Source organism: Lissotriton vulgaris, chromosome 3_1, assembly GCF_964263255.1.
Source record: "Lissotriton vulgaris chromosome 3_1, aLisVul1.2, whole genome shotgun sequence".
NCBI classification, from domain to species: Eukaryota; Metazoa; Chordata; class Amphibia; order Caudata; family Salamandridae; genus Lissotriton; species Lissotriton vulgaris.
Window position 1 is genome coordinate 1,429,488,133 of NC_141689.1, and position 16,697 is coordinate 1,429,504,829.

The window sequence follows — 16,697 nt, forward strand, 5'->3', positions numbered from 1 at the left end:
CCTGCCAAAAAGCAGCAGAGGGATAGCTCTTCCCGGATCGGTGCTTAACTGGTGCGGAAAGAAAAGAACTGACGTCTGCGCGCCTGGGTGGTGCCTATTTGGGCACCGCAACGTTATAACTGACGCTACCAACGCCATCACGCAGAGCCGAATGTAGTCACCCAACGTCACGCCCAAGAAGTATTGCTCAGCAAAAGATTCCAGATCCAGCCTCATGCCTGGGAAATTCAAAGGTAAGGAATCTGCAGCTAGAAGTCTCTCTCAGATACATCCGTACACACCCTAGCAACTTGCTATTAGGAAGGGACGCCCTTGGCACGCCCTTCCTAATAGTGACTCGCAAACCCTATTTTGAGAGTTGGTTATAGGCTCCAAATTTGCAAAATAGGGTTGGTGCATTGCACAAGTCGTTTTAGCAGTCACAACCGGCCCAATTCTCAGTTTATGACCGGTAAAAACGGTCATACATGTGCCCCCAATTTTACTACTGGTTAGCGGGGGTAAAATGCACAGTTCTATAGCCAACAAAAAACAGACAGGGTAAACATCTAAGGTAATCAGCTTCAGCTGATCCACTAGCTAAGGCAGAGGAGCATCGCACCACTGCTTTTCAGCAGTGAAAAAAATAAAAATAAAATGATAATGTTATCATGTTATTCTTCTGTGATGAATCCAGTTTTGGAGTGAGGTAGGGATTGGCTATCCTCACAGCCAGCAGGGGGAGGAAATAAATATGTGCATTAAGGTGTGCATGATGGTTTGGCCGGCCGACTTGGGCCGCCAAACAGTGATGCGACCTACCATGTTCTCCACCAGGCTGTAAAGCACATCCTGGGTGGAGATCATGCACAGGCTCACAGTTCCTGTCTGAGTGCCGAACCACGGCGCTCAGACCAATCATGATGCTGCTGTCATGCTGGTGACCGCAGCGTTGTGATTGGCTTAGAGGAGCCTGTGTGCTTCCTGCTTCCGGGAGGGGAGACGACAGAGGGGAGATGGCGGCGTGCAGAGGTAAGTGTTTTTTTTTTTCACCCCTCCGCCCCCCCAGTCCTGTACCAGCCACCACTGGAAATAACACCACAAAAGATGGTAATTTCCTACAGTTGTAAATAGATTATATGCATAATGCCCCACTCGTCCTCCTTGTGTTGACCCTAAAGGAAGAAGTATCTATTAAAAAACGTAATTAACCTTCTGACTCGGTTTAATCTGTGTCTCAACATTAGGAAAAGTTTGAGAGGCATGGAACAGGAAGCACTAAAATGCAATGAATTAGGATAGGATGTTCTCGATTTGCAGAGGTAGAGTTGTACCACAAGGTGATTGGTGGAAGTGATGGGTGCCACAAGCAACATGCATTAGACTGCCTCTCCTACAAGTAGATACTGCCAGTGGCTTTTTTTTTCACTGTGATAAAATACATTGACAAAGTGGTGAATGTACAATGTGTTACACTGTATAAATTATGCATACAGAAAAGGAACGGCCCGAATTGTCTAAGATAATGCTTGATGTGACATGTGATCATACAGAGCTAAGCCTACTTGTTTCTCTGAAAAATGTTTGACCAAATGAAACTGCGTATGTACCACAACTTCAAAAATTTACCCATACTCATAAATCCTTCAATAGATAGGTGGCAAAAAATATTTTGAAAAATTGGCATACCAGTCTCAAGGCTTCTTCCCAATTGGATCCTTCTAACAACAATAGGATTGCATCTTCATAATCCTGCAAAATATTTAATACAACAATTACCAGATATTAGAAAATCAGATATTGTATTCCAAAAAACTCTCATAAGAGAGGCTGTGACAAACCACCATCAGCGACCAATATTTTACTAAAGGCTGCGCTTTATTATCTGTTCTCTATTTGAAATAAACAGTAATATTTCGTTTTTTATAAACTTAGAGCTTTAACATGTGTTTGAATATTGAAATTGCAATTAGTTAATATGAAAATAATGTGCAGCAAAACAAAATGGACTGTAAATGGCCATCTAAAAATACAAAACCTCATTTACATGGTGACCGTGAAGAACAAGTTACTTACCTTCGGTAACGATATATCTGTAAGAAACATTAGTTAGTATTAGATTCCTTACCTTAGAATATCCCCAGGCGTCAGTCTGGATCCGGAAACTTTTGCGTAGCAGTACCCCTGCGCGTCGGTAGGCGTCGTTGGCGTCGTGCGCCGTGATGACGTCGCTGGAGTATATAGACGCCGCCTCCGCGCGCTGACGTCAGTTCTTTGCACACAGCTTTTCCGCGCCAGAACACGCAGAGCCATGTGAGAATCAACACTGGTGCCATTGAAACTAGGGCCCTGAAAGGGATGTCCTTAACCCTAGGTATCAGTTCGCAGAACGGGGAGGATGGGTGGGTCGGTAAGGAATCTAATACTAACTAATGTTTCTTACAGATATATTGTTACCGAAGGTAAGTAACTTGTTCATCTGAAAGAAACACGTTAGTACTAGATTCCTTACCTTAGAATAGATACCCCAGCAATACCAACCCCGGTGGTGGGTCTGCGAACCAATACATTCCTACACCAGAAAGTCCTGGAGGACAGAACGGCCAAAGAAGCCATCCCTCCGGACTTGACTGTCCAGGCAGTAGTGCCTCGCAAATGTGAGCAGCGAAGTCCACGTAGCCGCCTGGCAAATGTCCTGCAAGGGGACTCCCCGGCCCAGGGCAGTAGTAGCTGCCGTGGCCCGAGTGGAATGGGCCCTCAGCCCAACAGGAGGCTCCTTCCGAGCCAAAGAGTAGCACGCTTTGATGCACAGAACGACCCACCGAGAGATGGTCCGTTTATGTACCGCCCGTCCCTTCGTCGCACCCACGTAGCCAACAAACAGTTGGTCATCCACCCGGAACTGGCGTGTGCGATCCATATAAAATGAAAGCGCACGTTTTGGGTCCAGACGATGGAGCCGTTCTTCATCCTTTGAAGGATGCGGAGGCGGGAAGAAGGAAGGGAGGGTGATGGACTGCCCGATGTGAAAAGCAGAGACAACTTTGGGCAGGAAAGAAGGTCTGGTTCTCAGAACCACCTTATCTGGATGAATGGACATGAAAGGAGGTTTGACAGAAAGAGCCTGGAGCTCACTCACCCTCCTGGCAGAGGTGATGGCAACCAGGAAGGCCGTCTTTAAAGTCAGGAGACGGAGAGGACAGGAGTGAAGTGGCTCAAAGGGAGCACACATCAAGAATGTTAGAACCAGGTTCAAGTCCCACTGAGGCATCACAAACGGAACAGGTGGATACATGTGTGTGATGTCCTTCAAGAATCTTTGTCACGATGGGGGACTTGAAGAAAGAAGGCTGATCAGGTAGCCTAAGAAAGGCTGAAAGGGCAGAAAGGTAGCCCTTGATAGTGCCCAGAGCAGAGCCCTGCTGGGCAAGGGAAAGAAGGAAGAGAAGGACCTCAGAAAGAGGGGCAGAGAGAGGGTCCACAGCCTTTGCTGTGCACCATGCCACAAACTTGTTCCACCAACAGGCGTATACCGATTTCGTGGAGGAACGCCTGGCTGCCAGAATTACATCACAAACTTCAGGAGGCAAGTCAAATGGCCTCAACTGCCGCCGCTCAATCTCCACGCATGGAGGTGGAGGCTGGACAGGTTCGGGTGGAGGACCGTCCCCTGTTGCTGCGACAGAAGGTCCTCCTGAAGGGGCAGGCGGATCGGGGGACCGACTGACATGCTGAGTAGCTCAGGATACCGGTACCTTCGAGCCCAGTCCGGAGCCACAAGGATGACTTAGGCCCGGTCGCGCCTGATCTTCTTCAGCACTCTGGGCAGAAGTGGTATAGGCGGAAAGGCGTATAACAGACCGCAACTCCACTCGCGCTGAAAGGCGTCGCCGTGCGAGTGCCGTCTTGGAAACTCCAACGAGCAGAACTGATGACATTGCGCGTTCTCTTCGGTGGCGAATAGATCTAACCAAGGCTCTCCCCATTGCCGAAAGAGGCCTTGCGCCACGTCCGAGTTCAGACGCCATTCGTGATCCATCGAGCACCGACGGCTGAGTTCGTCCGCCCTGGCGTTCAGAGAACCTGCCAGGTGTTGAACCGCCAGAGTCACGCCCTGACGTTCCAGCCATTGCCAGAGGCGCAGAGCCTCCTGGCAGAGGGTCCACGACCCCACCCCGCCCTGTTTGTTGCAGTACCACATGGCGGTGGTGTTGTCCGTGAACACCTGCACTACACTCCCGTTGACAAAGGGGAGGAACGCTTTCAGTGCCAAACGAATCGCCCGCAGCTCCAGCAGGTTTATATGGAGCCGGGACTCCGCCGGAGACCAGATGCCTCTGATCTCTGCCTCTCCCAAGTGGCCTCCCCAGCCCTGGAGGGACGCGTCCGTCACAACAACGTGCTCCGGTTGGGGAAGGGAGAGGGATCTGCCTCTGACCCAATCGCGGTCCGTAAGCCACCACTGCAGTTGTCTCGCAGTGCCCTCCGAGATCAAGACGTGGTCGGACAGGTTGCGCTGATGCTGGGCCCACTGAAACTTCAGGTCCCACTGCAGGGCCCGCATCCGCCACTGGGCGTGATGCACCAGAAGGATGCAGGAAGCCATCAGCCCCAGCAGCCGCAGCGCCAACCTGACCAAAACCCAGGATAACGGCTGGAAGATTGGAATCAAAGCCTGTATATCCTGGATTCGCCGTTCCGGAGGATAGACCCGAAACTGCGCCGAGTCGAGAACCGCTCCGATGAAAAGGAGCTTTTGAGAGGGGCACAGGTGTGATTTCGGCACATTGATGGAGAACCCCAGCTGGTGCAGTAGATCTGCCGTCATCTGAAGGTGGCCGACGACTGTCTGGGGCGAGCCCGGCTTCAACAACCAGTCGTCTAGATAGGGGAAGACTGAGACCCCCAATCTGCGCAGATGAGCTGCGACCACCGCCATCACTTTGGTGAACACCCGTGGGGCGCTTGTAAGGCCGAAGGGGAGCACGATAAACTGAAAATGCTCGAGGCCTACCGTGAACCGCAGGTAACGCCGGTGGGCCGGCAGGACGGGGATGTGAAAGTACGCATCCTGCAAGTCCAACGCTACCATCCAGCCTTGTGGGTCTAGAGCAGCCAAGACCTGAGCCAAAGTCAACATCTTGAACTTCTCCTTCCGGAGGAAGCCGTTGACGTTCCTTAGATCCAAGATAGGACGCAGGCCCACTTTGTCCTTCTTTGGTACCAGAAAGTAGTGGGAATAGCAACCACGTCCTACTTCTGGCCCAGGAACGCGCTCAATGGCCCCCTTGGCCAAGAGGGCAGTAACTTCCTCTTTCAGAAGTGCCAAGTGGTCCCCCGACACACGGTGGTTCTGAGGTGGCATGGTTTGAGGGGTTGTCTCGAAGGGGAGGGAGTAGCCCCTTCGGACGAGCTGCAACACCCACCTGTCCGACGTTATTGTGCGCCAGTGGGAGAGGTGATGGCGAACCCTGCCTCCCACTGGTGTCACATGGGCCTGAAAGCTCGGACTAGGAGGATTTAGAGGCAGATGCTGCGGAGGGAGGTGTGGCCTGACCTCGCCGCTGTCCCCGACCGCCACCACGGCGGTTTCCACGGCGGTTTCCACGGCCGCCACCGCGTTGATAATTCTGTTGCGGCGCGTGGGACCGCCCCTTCCTGTGAAAGTTGAAGAAATTGATGTACATAGACAGCATTCATTCCCCTTCTTCTCCCACTCCTCTCCCTGTGAGCACCATGAATACCGTAAATTATTGACCGTATCGCTCTGCCAGTAAGAGCCCATACCCCTATGCATATGTACAGCCATTCTAGGCACCATGGCCTTTTTACCCATTGGAATCCCCGGCTTCCCTCCTGCGCATATCCTAAACCCCCTCTCTTATGCGTAGGCCATGAAACCCTCTCCCCCTGTGCGACCCTGCTGCGAAAGGCGACTCTCCTGCTCGACCCGCACAAACCCCCCATTCCCTCTTGAAGAGGCATCCTTCGCCTTGGCTGACGTAGCCCTCCCCAGCTGCACCTGACTGCCCCCGCTCTCTCATGTACTGGTCATCAGATCTCTCTCTCTCTCTCTCTCTCTCTCTCTGTGTGACTCTGTCCCTGTGTCCACCCTGGCTACCCCTCCCTTCTCCTCACATGGGCAAGTCATAAACCCTCTTCTTCTGCAAGGCCCTGTCCTTGAGAGTCACGGCCGCGCCTGACCAACACCTCCTTCCCTTCCATGAATGCCCCTCTGTTGACAAGCCTTCCCTCCGCGCTCGATTGTCCACGCGGCATGAATACCACTCCTTTGATGACCCCTTCCCCCGAGTCCGGCTGACCACACATGTCCGAGGCCATCGCCTGAGCCAGGAGATATCATTTACTGCCCTTATTGTATGAAGTCACTCCTCTTCAAAGGATCCACTATTGGTCCTAGCCACCCCACCCCCTGGGCTATGATCAGGCGTACACATCCTACGGAACACTCAGCTGCGTGATTGCCCTCCCCTCTTATCAGCAGGTCAAGGGTCCCCATTGTGAACGTATGTGGGGTAGGATCGACACGAGGATTATAGGGATGTCTTTCTTTTGCGTCATACTGTCCTGATTGTACTATCAAGTGTTTTGTAAGATATAAAAGCAAGAGTCTCAGCTCACTTGTTAGAGCACCTCCCGAAAGACACTGTGTTTCGTGTCCGAAATGACTGGCTCTCCTCATGAGAATTAAACTCTGTTCTTCATTCCTGCTTCCAGCGCCCGTCTCTTTATTTGGTAATTATTCAACATGGGAACTAAGAGGCGGTTTGCGCCAGCGGCCTGGGCACCGATAGAATTATGGGCTCATTTTCCACATTCCTTGGCCACGAAAGGAGCGAAACGAACCCGTTTGCTGGCGCTGGGTCGAGAGACCTAAGGCCTTGGCCGTGACCCTGGAGTCCTTGAAGCGCTCCAGCGCGTGGTCCGCTTTGTCGCCGAACAGGCGACTGCCATCAAACGGCATGTCCATCAAAGCATTCTGGACATCAGCCGAGAAGTTGGCGGATCTCAGCCAGGCGTGGCGACGAATCGCCACCGTCGTGGACATCGCTCTGCCCAGCGAGTCGGTCGTATCAAGACCACACCTGATGGAATATCTTGCTGCATCTCGGCCTTCAATCATAGCCTTGCCGAGCTTAGCCCGTACCTCCGCGGGGCATTCAGGCAGCAGTTCCGCGACCGTGTCCCACAGAGAGTGGGTGTAACGGCCCAAGAGGCACGCGGTGTTACAAGACCGCAGTCCCAGACTCAGGGACGATAAGACCTTCTTGCCATACTGGTCGTACCTCTTCGATTCCCTGTCGGGCGGGCCGACGGGAATGCCGTCTGGGAGGTGGAGGCCTGGATCACCAGACTCTCAGGGGTGGGGTGGGTGGACAGAAACTTGGCGTCGTCCGCACACGGACGGTGGCGCCTGGCCACGTTCCTATCAATAGGCGAACCTGAAGCGGGCCTGAACCACGTGCCCAAAAGAACGTCCGTTAAGGCCTCGTTAAATGGCAGCAGTGGCTCCTGTGGGCATGACTGCGGTTTGAGGACCTCGGTGAGGATGTTAGTCCTCACAGCCGCGACGGGGAGCTCAAGGCTTAAGGCCTTGGCAGCCCTCATCAACACCACTGAATAGGCAGCCCCCTCCTCCGTAGCCACGGTAGGAGGCGAGACAAAACCAGGGTTGGGGGAATCATCCAGACCACTGGCGTCACCCAAGTCACCTGTCCAGTCCATGTCATACTGACACTCGCGTGTCAGAGGGTCCTCGGACCCCTCCCACCCCTCTCCGTATTCTACATCCTCACCATACTCGGAGTCAACGATGTAGACCGGCTCCTCCGCGTCCGGATTCGGAGAGGGAATGGGGACGGCGCCGCCCGGAGCCAGCGCCGGGGAACCGGCGCCGCGCGGGGGCGGCGCCAAGGGTTGCCCCGATGGAATCGGCGCCGGAGAGGCCGGTTGACCAGCCGGCGTCGACCGCCGGGATCGGAGCCGTCGGCGGCGCCGGGGCCGGAGCACCCGACGGCGTCGAGGCAGGGTCACCCAAGCCGCTAGGGCCCCCAGACGGGTTCACAGGGCCCGAAGGCGCCGCGGAACCCGCCGGAGGAGAAAGAGCCCTCATGGCCACGAGGAACGCCTCAATCTCCTTCCGAACCCTTGGCCGTCTCGCGCGAGCGTCGGGGGGAGTCGGGGGTACGAAGACGACGCCCGACTTTTTGTGCTTCCTACCTGAGGAACCAGAAGAATGGTGACGACTCCCGGAGCGTCCGTGACGGCTCCGCGACCGCTCCCTCGATCGCTCCCTCGAACGCTCCCTCGACCTCCGGCCGGACCGGGACCGCTCTCGACGCGGTGCCGACACCCGGAGCTCGAGCAGCTTGCGGGACCGCTCCCGCCTAGCTTTATTAGTCAAGGCCCGGCAGTCGACGCAGGCGTCCACGTCGTGGTCGGGGCCCAGGCACCGGAGGCAGAGTCGGTGATGATCCGTGACCGACACCGTCCGGTCACAGTCGTCACAGTTCTTAAAACCGGGCATCCTACCGGCACCGTAGAAGATTCAGAGATCAAAAAAGATCAAAAACTTGGTCAGAAGACCGGAGTACTGCTCTTCAGATCTGCGCTAACTGGCGCGGAAAAAAGAAGAACTGACGTCAGCGCGCGGAGGCGGCGTCTATATACTCCAGCGGCGTCATCACGGCGCACGACGCCAACGACGGACGCGGAGCCGCAGGGGACGCCTGCAGACGACGCCTACCGACGCGCAGGGGTACTGCTACGCAAACGTTTCCGGATCCAGACTGACGCCTGGGGATATTCTAAGGTAAGGAATCTAATACTAACGTGTTTCTTTCAGATGTAGTTGTTTTCGGATGACTCTGACAAAGCTATTTGCCTGTTGTGGTGACTTCTATTATCGTAGTCCTAATCCCACTTAGCTCATCTGTAGGAATAACTCTACATAGTGAAACTAATGCTACATTTTACAATAATATACGGGCTATGTGGCCAGTAGCATATGTGTGGTACCCCAGTGAGTTCACAGTACATAAGTACATACAGTGAATATCTCATTGTCTTAGTATTTGCTGACTGGTACACAAAGAAAGTCCTTGGATGTCAGGGCTGGTATTTTGAAAGGAAGGAAGCTACGTTTAGGAGAGCACCACATTTTTTTTTAAATATGCTGAAACTTGTACTTGTTAACAAAGACAAAAATGCATCAAAGGACAATGAATGTGCCTTTAGCACAGCAGATCAAAGTTCATTTCAGTTGAGAAGGCCAATATGCATGTCACATATTCTAAAATCACACCACACTGCACCAGGTTTTCAGAAATATAATAAGAATACAAACAGAAAGGGACTCAATTACATTACCTGGGCATACTGCTCTAGAAGTAGAGAGGCTTCTGCATGTTTCCTATGCTCTACCAGCTTTCCTGCAAAGAAGAAAAGTGTAAAGATAAGTTGGCTGAATTATTCTGGGGGCAGGTGAAATGCACAACATTCATAGTCTTAAACAAAAAAGGCAAGTAAGTGAAATAAGTCAAGGTTACTCATTGTAAAACATTTAGGGATGATAATCAGCCTTCAGTGCAGATTGACAATTTGGATAATACTCAATTTAGGCAGCCCGGTGCACTCGTAGCTGCAGCTAAAAATGAACATGAAGTACCAACCCCTACAAAAAAGTGTGCTCTGCCCCAGCATTGTTTTCCAGTTGCTCAGTGTTTGTGAAAAACAGACCTCACATTTTCTGAGTGGCAACAGAGTCAGGGACTATCTGCAATATATTGCACAGAGTCACCAACGAACGATTTGGAACACAGTGGCATTTGAAGAATACTAAAATATTCTTATCTAAAAAGTATGTTTCTTTATATTTTGTGCCGGTTTCCAAGTACCCCAAATTTTGCGATTTATGGGAAATGATGAACGGGGGACATGAGACTTTTCTGAGACCACATAACTTGGTATAGTAGCGAAGGCAAAGTTAAATCTTCAGACATATGGTTCTAGAGTCCATATTCCAAAACTCCAGCCCACCTCTTCTCTCTGTATCGATAGTTCTCCATTATAGTCTTCATGTTGACCTATAGTCTTAAAATAACCGTTTACCTGATGCTGGATCTCTGAAAACTAACCTTTCGGAATGCTTAATTTTTAAAAACTGTAGGGTCCAATGATTTTCTCAGGAGCCTGCCACCAGTAATGCCAAAAACTGGGTTTGAAAAATGCCAAGGCTGTCTAGCCTTGAGGGGCGGGATATGGGTTGGACCACCCCCCAAATTATTTGCAGAGTTGGATGGATAAGGTGAAAAGTCGGGTGTGTCGGTGAAAAGTTGGGAGTCCGAGTATGCCTGTAGCAGTAAGCCAGGGTTCTCCTAAGTCGGTCATGGTGGGCCAGATCCATGCCAGATTTTTAAGATAACTACATTTATCTAAATGGGGCTATGCAAAAAATCTGGCATGGATCCAGCCCTCCAGGACCAACTTTGGAGAACCCTGCAATAGGCCATACTGGACCAATTTTAAATTGGTGCTGTGTGCCAGCATGCCTTCCTGTTACACAAAGGTGACAGCCAACCACTTGTACCCTTCAGCAGCCTTCAAGCCTTCTGTGGCTTACGGATGGACTGATGGCTCCTAATCGTGTGTGTGCTTTAGAAGCAATAGCTCGACACTTCTGCCACCAGTGGACTGCTCCAGACTCCTGAATCATTATTTGTCTGCTTGGGGCCTGCCTCAGTTCCATTCACGTCAGGTTTAAAGATGCATGGCCATAATTTATGCTTCATCCTTCTTACAGTCCCAGGTATCATATTGCAGGCGGCTTGTGCAGCCCTCCAATAAACACGCCGCCAGTGGAATGGAGTGAGCTTCCTTGGGATCCACCTGTTCAGTCGAACTGCTGCTGCAGCACCACTTCGAGGCCCGATGCACCGACTTTTGACATCTGGGACATTGCGAAAAGACCCTTCATTGTTCTTTCCCTCCACTATCCTTTCTGATCCAAATAACAGACTTCACATGTCCACCGCTCAAATTAATTTTACATTACCCTATATTAATTCACCCCAATCCTATTTGGGTGCCGAAGTAGCGTGCTACTCTTTGGAAAGCACTTTGATAACTCATCAGGGGTACCAAGTGCTATATAAATGCAAACGAATCCCTCTTCTATCCTTCAACTATCCTTTTCAACCCAAATAACAGACTCACATGTCCAATGCTCGAATTAATTTCATATTTCAGTATACTAATTCACCACTAATCCTTTTTGGGTTCCGGAGTAGCGCGCTACTCGCCAGAATGCGCTTTAACGCCTTGTCTGGGGTAGTAAGCGCTATATAAATACAAATACAATTACAAATGTTTAGGAAATCACGTACTGGCTCGGCACAAAACAATTTAGGCTGTTGCAGCTCTCCACTGTGACTTCTTCATCCTCTTCAGACAGACCAGACATGGTGTACACCCTACTCTGTGCAGGGATAGACAAACACTTAATGGAAAGGTAGACTGAGGCTAGGCTGTGGGCTCTATGTGCAGGGGCACACATTGTGAGATAGGGAAAGAGTGGCCCTGTGTGCAAGAACACTCACAAGGACACAGATAAACCTTACCTCCATTCCCAAGAATACAAATATACACAAGGACTTATTAAACAAACAAGCATGGTCCTGCTCTTTGCAAGAATCAAATGAGCAAAGGCCGACACAGCCTGACAAGACATGGCACCTAAGTGTTCAGAGCCACACGAGGGCAAGATCTCTGTGTGTGCTGAGACACAGCCACACATTGAGAGACAATGCCCCTTTTTTGTGCAAGGACACAAAAAAGGTGAATGGCAAAGACATGACAGAGCTATGTGTGAAGGAAAATATGCAGAGGTAGCAGAGAGAAGACATAAATGTGTGGGGCGCACACACACACTCATGCTAAGCCAGCGCAAAGCCCACATGAATGCAGGGCAGAGCCCTTACATGTGCAAGGACACGACCGGGGACATAGTGAAACGACCAAAGAGTGCGCAGAGCACATGAAAAGTGAAGTCACAGTATTTGCTTATTGTAGGACCCACATAAGACATAAGGAGAGAGGAAAGAGCCCATGTGTGCAAGGACACTGTTAGATTTGGGGGTCTCTAGTTGGCAGAGGTATGTACCTTTGACCAAGTAGGGACAGTTGCCTCTAGTCAGGGTAAGGGGCTACACTCCTAAAATAACCCCTGCTCACCCCCTTGGTAGCTTGGAACGAGCAGGCAGGCTTATCTCAGATGCATGTGTAAAGCATTTGTGAACACATACAGTAATACAGTGACAACACTACAGCTGGGCACCACACAGGTTGTATTATAAAAATAAGTATTTTATATAGACTTAACACAAGACTAAACGTCAAAAAGCCACAATACTGTACTCAAGATGTGCTTAAAAATTGGTTGTTCACTTAAACTAAGTCTCTAGCAACAAAAACCTCCAATGTGAATTATCACGATGTCGTGACAGAAGAAATCACAAAGTACGGCGCCGACCATGAGGTGCGCGGCATCCGGCCAGGAGTCAAACAGACCCCCAAAGAACAGTACCTTGGAAAAGTGATGAAAAACAAAGACAGCTCACAGCATCGGGGAGATGAGACTTTGTTGAAGCTGAGCGGCGTCGGTTCCTTACGACCGCAGGGGAGGTGTAGACTAGGTTCCTTACTGCAGCGCAGGGAGGAGAGACAATGACAATGGCTCCTTACTGAGTCAGGGAAGTGATGGCGAAACCACGGTTCCTTACAATGTCGTGCTGTCGATAGATTCTTGGTCACCCACGTCGAGGATCGGTTCCGCGATGTCGATGTCAGCTTCGGAGTTGATGCGGCCCAGCAGCAGGCGTCGGGACCACGGCACAAGTCAGAGCAGTGCTCACTGCTTCGGGCAGGTTACGGTGTCGCTCGCTGGCATCGATGTGGCACGGCAGCCGGCGTCGGGTCTACGGTGCAATTCCGAGCAGCGCTCACAGCTTCGGTGCAGAAGACGGCAGCGTTCACCAGCGTCGGTGTTGCAATTTCCTACTGCAGCAGCTAAAATGCAATTCTAGCTACAGGCAAGCAGAAGGGGTGAAGTCTTGTATCCCTGAGACTTCAGGCAGGAGGCAAGCTCAAGTTCAAGCCCTTGGAGATCTTCCTCAAGATGATGAAAGCACACTCAGTCCTTTTTCTCCTTTCTTTGGCAATGAAGCAACCACTGCAGGCCAACCCCAACAACACGCAGCATAGGGGTAGTCTCCTCCTTCAGTTTAGCTGGTTCTTCTCCTCAGCAAAGGTCCGTCTTGATTTTTAAAAAAGTGATCTAAAGTTCTGGGGTCTGGGTCCCCTCTTTTATACACCAAAATCCTTTGTCTCTGAAGGCGGAGAGTGTCTGTGCCTAGTCAAAACTAGTTCTGTGCAGTCCTGGAGCACTTTATTTACAGAACTCCTTCTCTTCCTTTGACAGTGTAGGCCAGGGACATCAGACGCACCACAGGAGGTGGAGCCAGTATTGTGAAAGGCAGGCCCAGCCTATTCAAGTCCAGGTGCTCCCTTCCCACCACTCTAAAGGCAGATGGGTCTATTCAGCCCTGTGCTGATTCACCCTATCTCCTGGAATCCCCCAGCCCCTGTCACTCAAAAGCCAGACAAGGAATACACAACCTAGCAGAGGCAGGTTTGGATAGTTAGGCAAGAAAATACCTACTTTCTAAAAGTGGTATTTTCAAACCCAGAATGTTAAAACGAATTTCACTAAAAGATGTATTTTATCATTCTGAGTTCAGGCATACTAAACTCGAATTTCTACCTGGTTCCCTAAGTCAGTTAGGATTTTAAGATGTTATAATCAAACTGCCCATTTTGGCCTATGGGGAATAGGTAGCCTTACAATAGTAAAAACGAAAATGGCTGTAATTCACTATCAGGACATGCCACACACATCAGGGCATGTCCTACCTTTTTACCTACAATGCACCCTGCCCATGGGCCTACCATAGGGGTGACTAATATGTAGAAAAGGGAACGTTTAGGGACTGGCAAGTGGGTGCACTTGCCAACTCAATATGGCAGTACCAGACTGCACACAGGATCTGCAATGGCAGGCCTGAGACACACTTTACAAGCTGCTCCGGAGGGTGGCACAGTCAGTGCTGCAAGCCCACCAGCAGCATTTGATTTACAGGCCCTGGACACCCGCAGTGCACTGTACTAGGGTATGACAAGTAAACCAAAGAAGCAAATCATGGAGTCACTAATCCATACATCAATTTACCATAGGGAACACTGTGGCCCTTAATAGCAGTGGCACAGTGTCCAAAAGCATCTAAAACCAGCAAAAACATAAGAGGCAACAGTAAAAAAATAGAAGGGAGACCCACGCCAAGGGTGCCAGGTCTAACTGACACACATGGGTATAAGGTGGGACAGTGAATATGCACAGTGAAACACACACATCCAAGGATGAAACCGGAGGGAACCCTATCTTTGTAGGGAGACACATGGGGCTGCTGAAAAGGTTGTCTACCTGCCATGGAGAGCCACAGCATTGTGCCTTGGCCCAATCACTGCTCCACCCAACCGTGCTTCAATGCCCCCTCCAGTTGGCTCTGGGTTGGTGCTACTTAGGCCCTGATTCCAAGCATGTCAAAATCCAGGTGCTTTTTATAGAACCAGATAAATAACAATTCCCTAAGGTATGTTATTTATCTTGGGCAATAAATAGCACTCATTATGAGGTTCTTGGGAATAACCTGCATTTGTTGGTGTTTACTGCACCAATATCTGCATGATAAAGTAAATATGATACACTTTTCTCATGTTAAACGCTGGCACGTTCCCCCTGTTGAAATTTACCACAGGGTGAGGTAATTAACTCACCGGGTAAATACTGAATGAAGTAAATACCACCCAACTCGTAATTCCGACTCCTGCACAAACAAATAAGTTACTCAACTTTAGCAACACTCTTTCTGGTGGAGACTCTTCTCTAAATGCAAATTCCTCAACTTGTGTATTTCCCACAGGCGCCAGACTGGATTCAGAAAAATAAAAAACAGTGCTCCTATGCACAGTAGCTTTGAAAGTAGCAAATGGAACCGCATGTAAGTGCCAACCATGGGCGCTGATGTCAGTGTCTTTCATCTCTTCTGCTCCCTCTGCTCCGGATCCCATAGGCTGATTAACCGAACAAGCATGCAGATTCTTAAATGGGGATCTTTCTAGATGGAAAAGACCATACCACAGAACAGGGAGGTGGATGAGTGGTGAGGAATCTGCGGTTAGATAAAGTATCCACCAAAAAGAAACTGAAGGTAAGTAAAGAAAAGGCTACTTACCAGTAGAAGTAGTTTTGCAGCAAGACGAAGTTTCTGGAATCACATGCTGTGCCTTATTATAGGTTGGGTTCGGGTCTTCTAGTATCCTTTGTTTCTGTCTTTTTTCTTTGTCTCCTCTTTGACATGGTCTGTAGCTATGTCTGTTCTCCTATGATGTCACACCTGCGCCCAGTAGGGCTCTGCGCTTGGTAGACATCTTCAGATTCGTGACTCACCTTGTCCTTATCGACTGTCTTACCTCATTACCTAGGGAGGTGGCATGTCGCATTTGAATCCAGAAAGCTCTTCAAGCTGCAAAACTACTCCTACTGGTGGGTAAACACTTAGTTTTGTAGCATAAATCCTTTTCAGGTTTCACATGCTGTGCATAGATTTCATAGCAGTATCTCATGTCACTCTTGGGGCAGTGTTAGACAGATGTTGAACTTGCAAACAGATGTTTCGGTACTTTCCGAGCAACTTGTGCCTATGTTTATTTGGATGTCTACGCAATAGCGTCTTCTGAAGGTGTGGACTGATAACCATGTGGCTGTCATACATATATGCTTATGGGCAAGCTTCCTAGGAAGGCCAGGGTGACTCCTTTCTTCCTAGTGAAATGCACTTTGGGTCTTGTCTCCAAGCGTGTGTCTGTCCTCTAATAGCACAATTGGATTGTTTGTACTATCCACCTTGCAATGATGCCCTTCAGTAAAGGCAAGCCTTTGTTTGAATTTGATACGAAGAGCTAGCTTCCCTTTCTGATCTCCTTTATCCTTTCTAGATAGTTCGTCACAACCCTGCTCATATCTAGCATGTGCAGAGTTCTCTCGGCTTGTGTTTTTGGTTGATGGAAGAAGCTAGCAACTGTGTTGCTTGGTTCACGGGAAACTGTGATATGATCTTTGGGAGGAAGTGTGGGTTGGTCCTCATGGTTACTCTGTCCTTGTGTATTTGCATGTAGGCTTCTTTGGTGGTTAGTGTTGCAGTTCGTTTACCCCTCACAGTGATGTGATTGCGATTAGGAAGGTGGTGTTCAAGGTCAGGAACCGTTGTTCTGCCTTATGTAGCAGCTCAAAGGGAGGCCTCATTAGTTGTATTAGCCTAGAATGAGGTTCCATATTGGGGTCGAAGCCAATGTGAGTGGAGTTATTATTTTTGTTCTTTCTAGAATCCTTTTGATAACCAGTGTTGTGAAGAAGTGTCTACCCATTTGGCTTTGTGTGTAGGCTACTTTTGCTACCAAGTGAACTTTTAATGAGGCGTACTTTAGGTTGGAGACCCCTCCCATAGCCACGAAAATGGCAGAAGGTGGATTGGGATAGATGAGGGGCCATAGACCTGGCCATAGCACTGCTGTCCATAGCACTC

At 50.0% G+C, this 16,697-nt stretch overlaps 1 protein-coding gene across 1 annotated transcript in view; it reads right to left on the reverse strand.

Moving 5' to 3' along the window:
• Positions 1-16,697, reverse strand: part of ELP1 (elongator acetyltransferase complex subunit 1) — a 686,929-nt gene that overhangs the window by 76,793 nt on the left and 593,439 nt on the right. Inside the window, exons 29-30 of the mRNA XM_086963713.1 lie at positions 9,370-9,431; positions 1,669-1,731 (exon numbers count right to left, since the gene is read on the reverse strand). Coding sequence (XP_086819839.1) covers positions 1,669-1,731; positions 9,370-9,431 — 125 coding nt within the window. The remainder of the gene's footprint in view (positions 1-1,668; positions 1,732-9,369; positions 9,432-16,697) is intronic.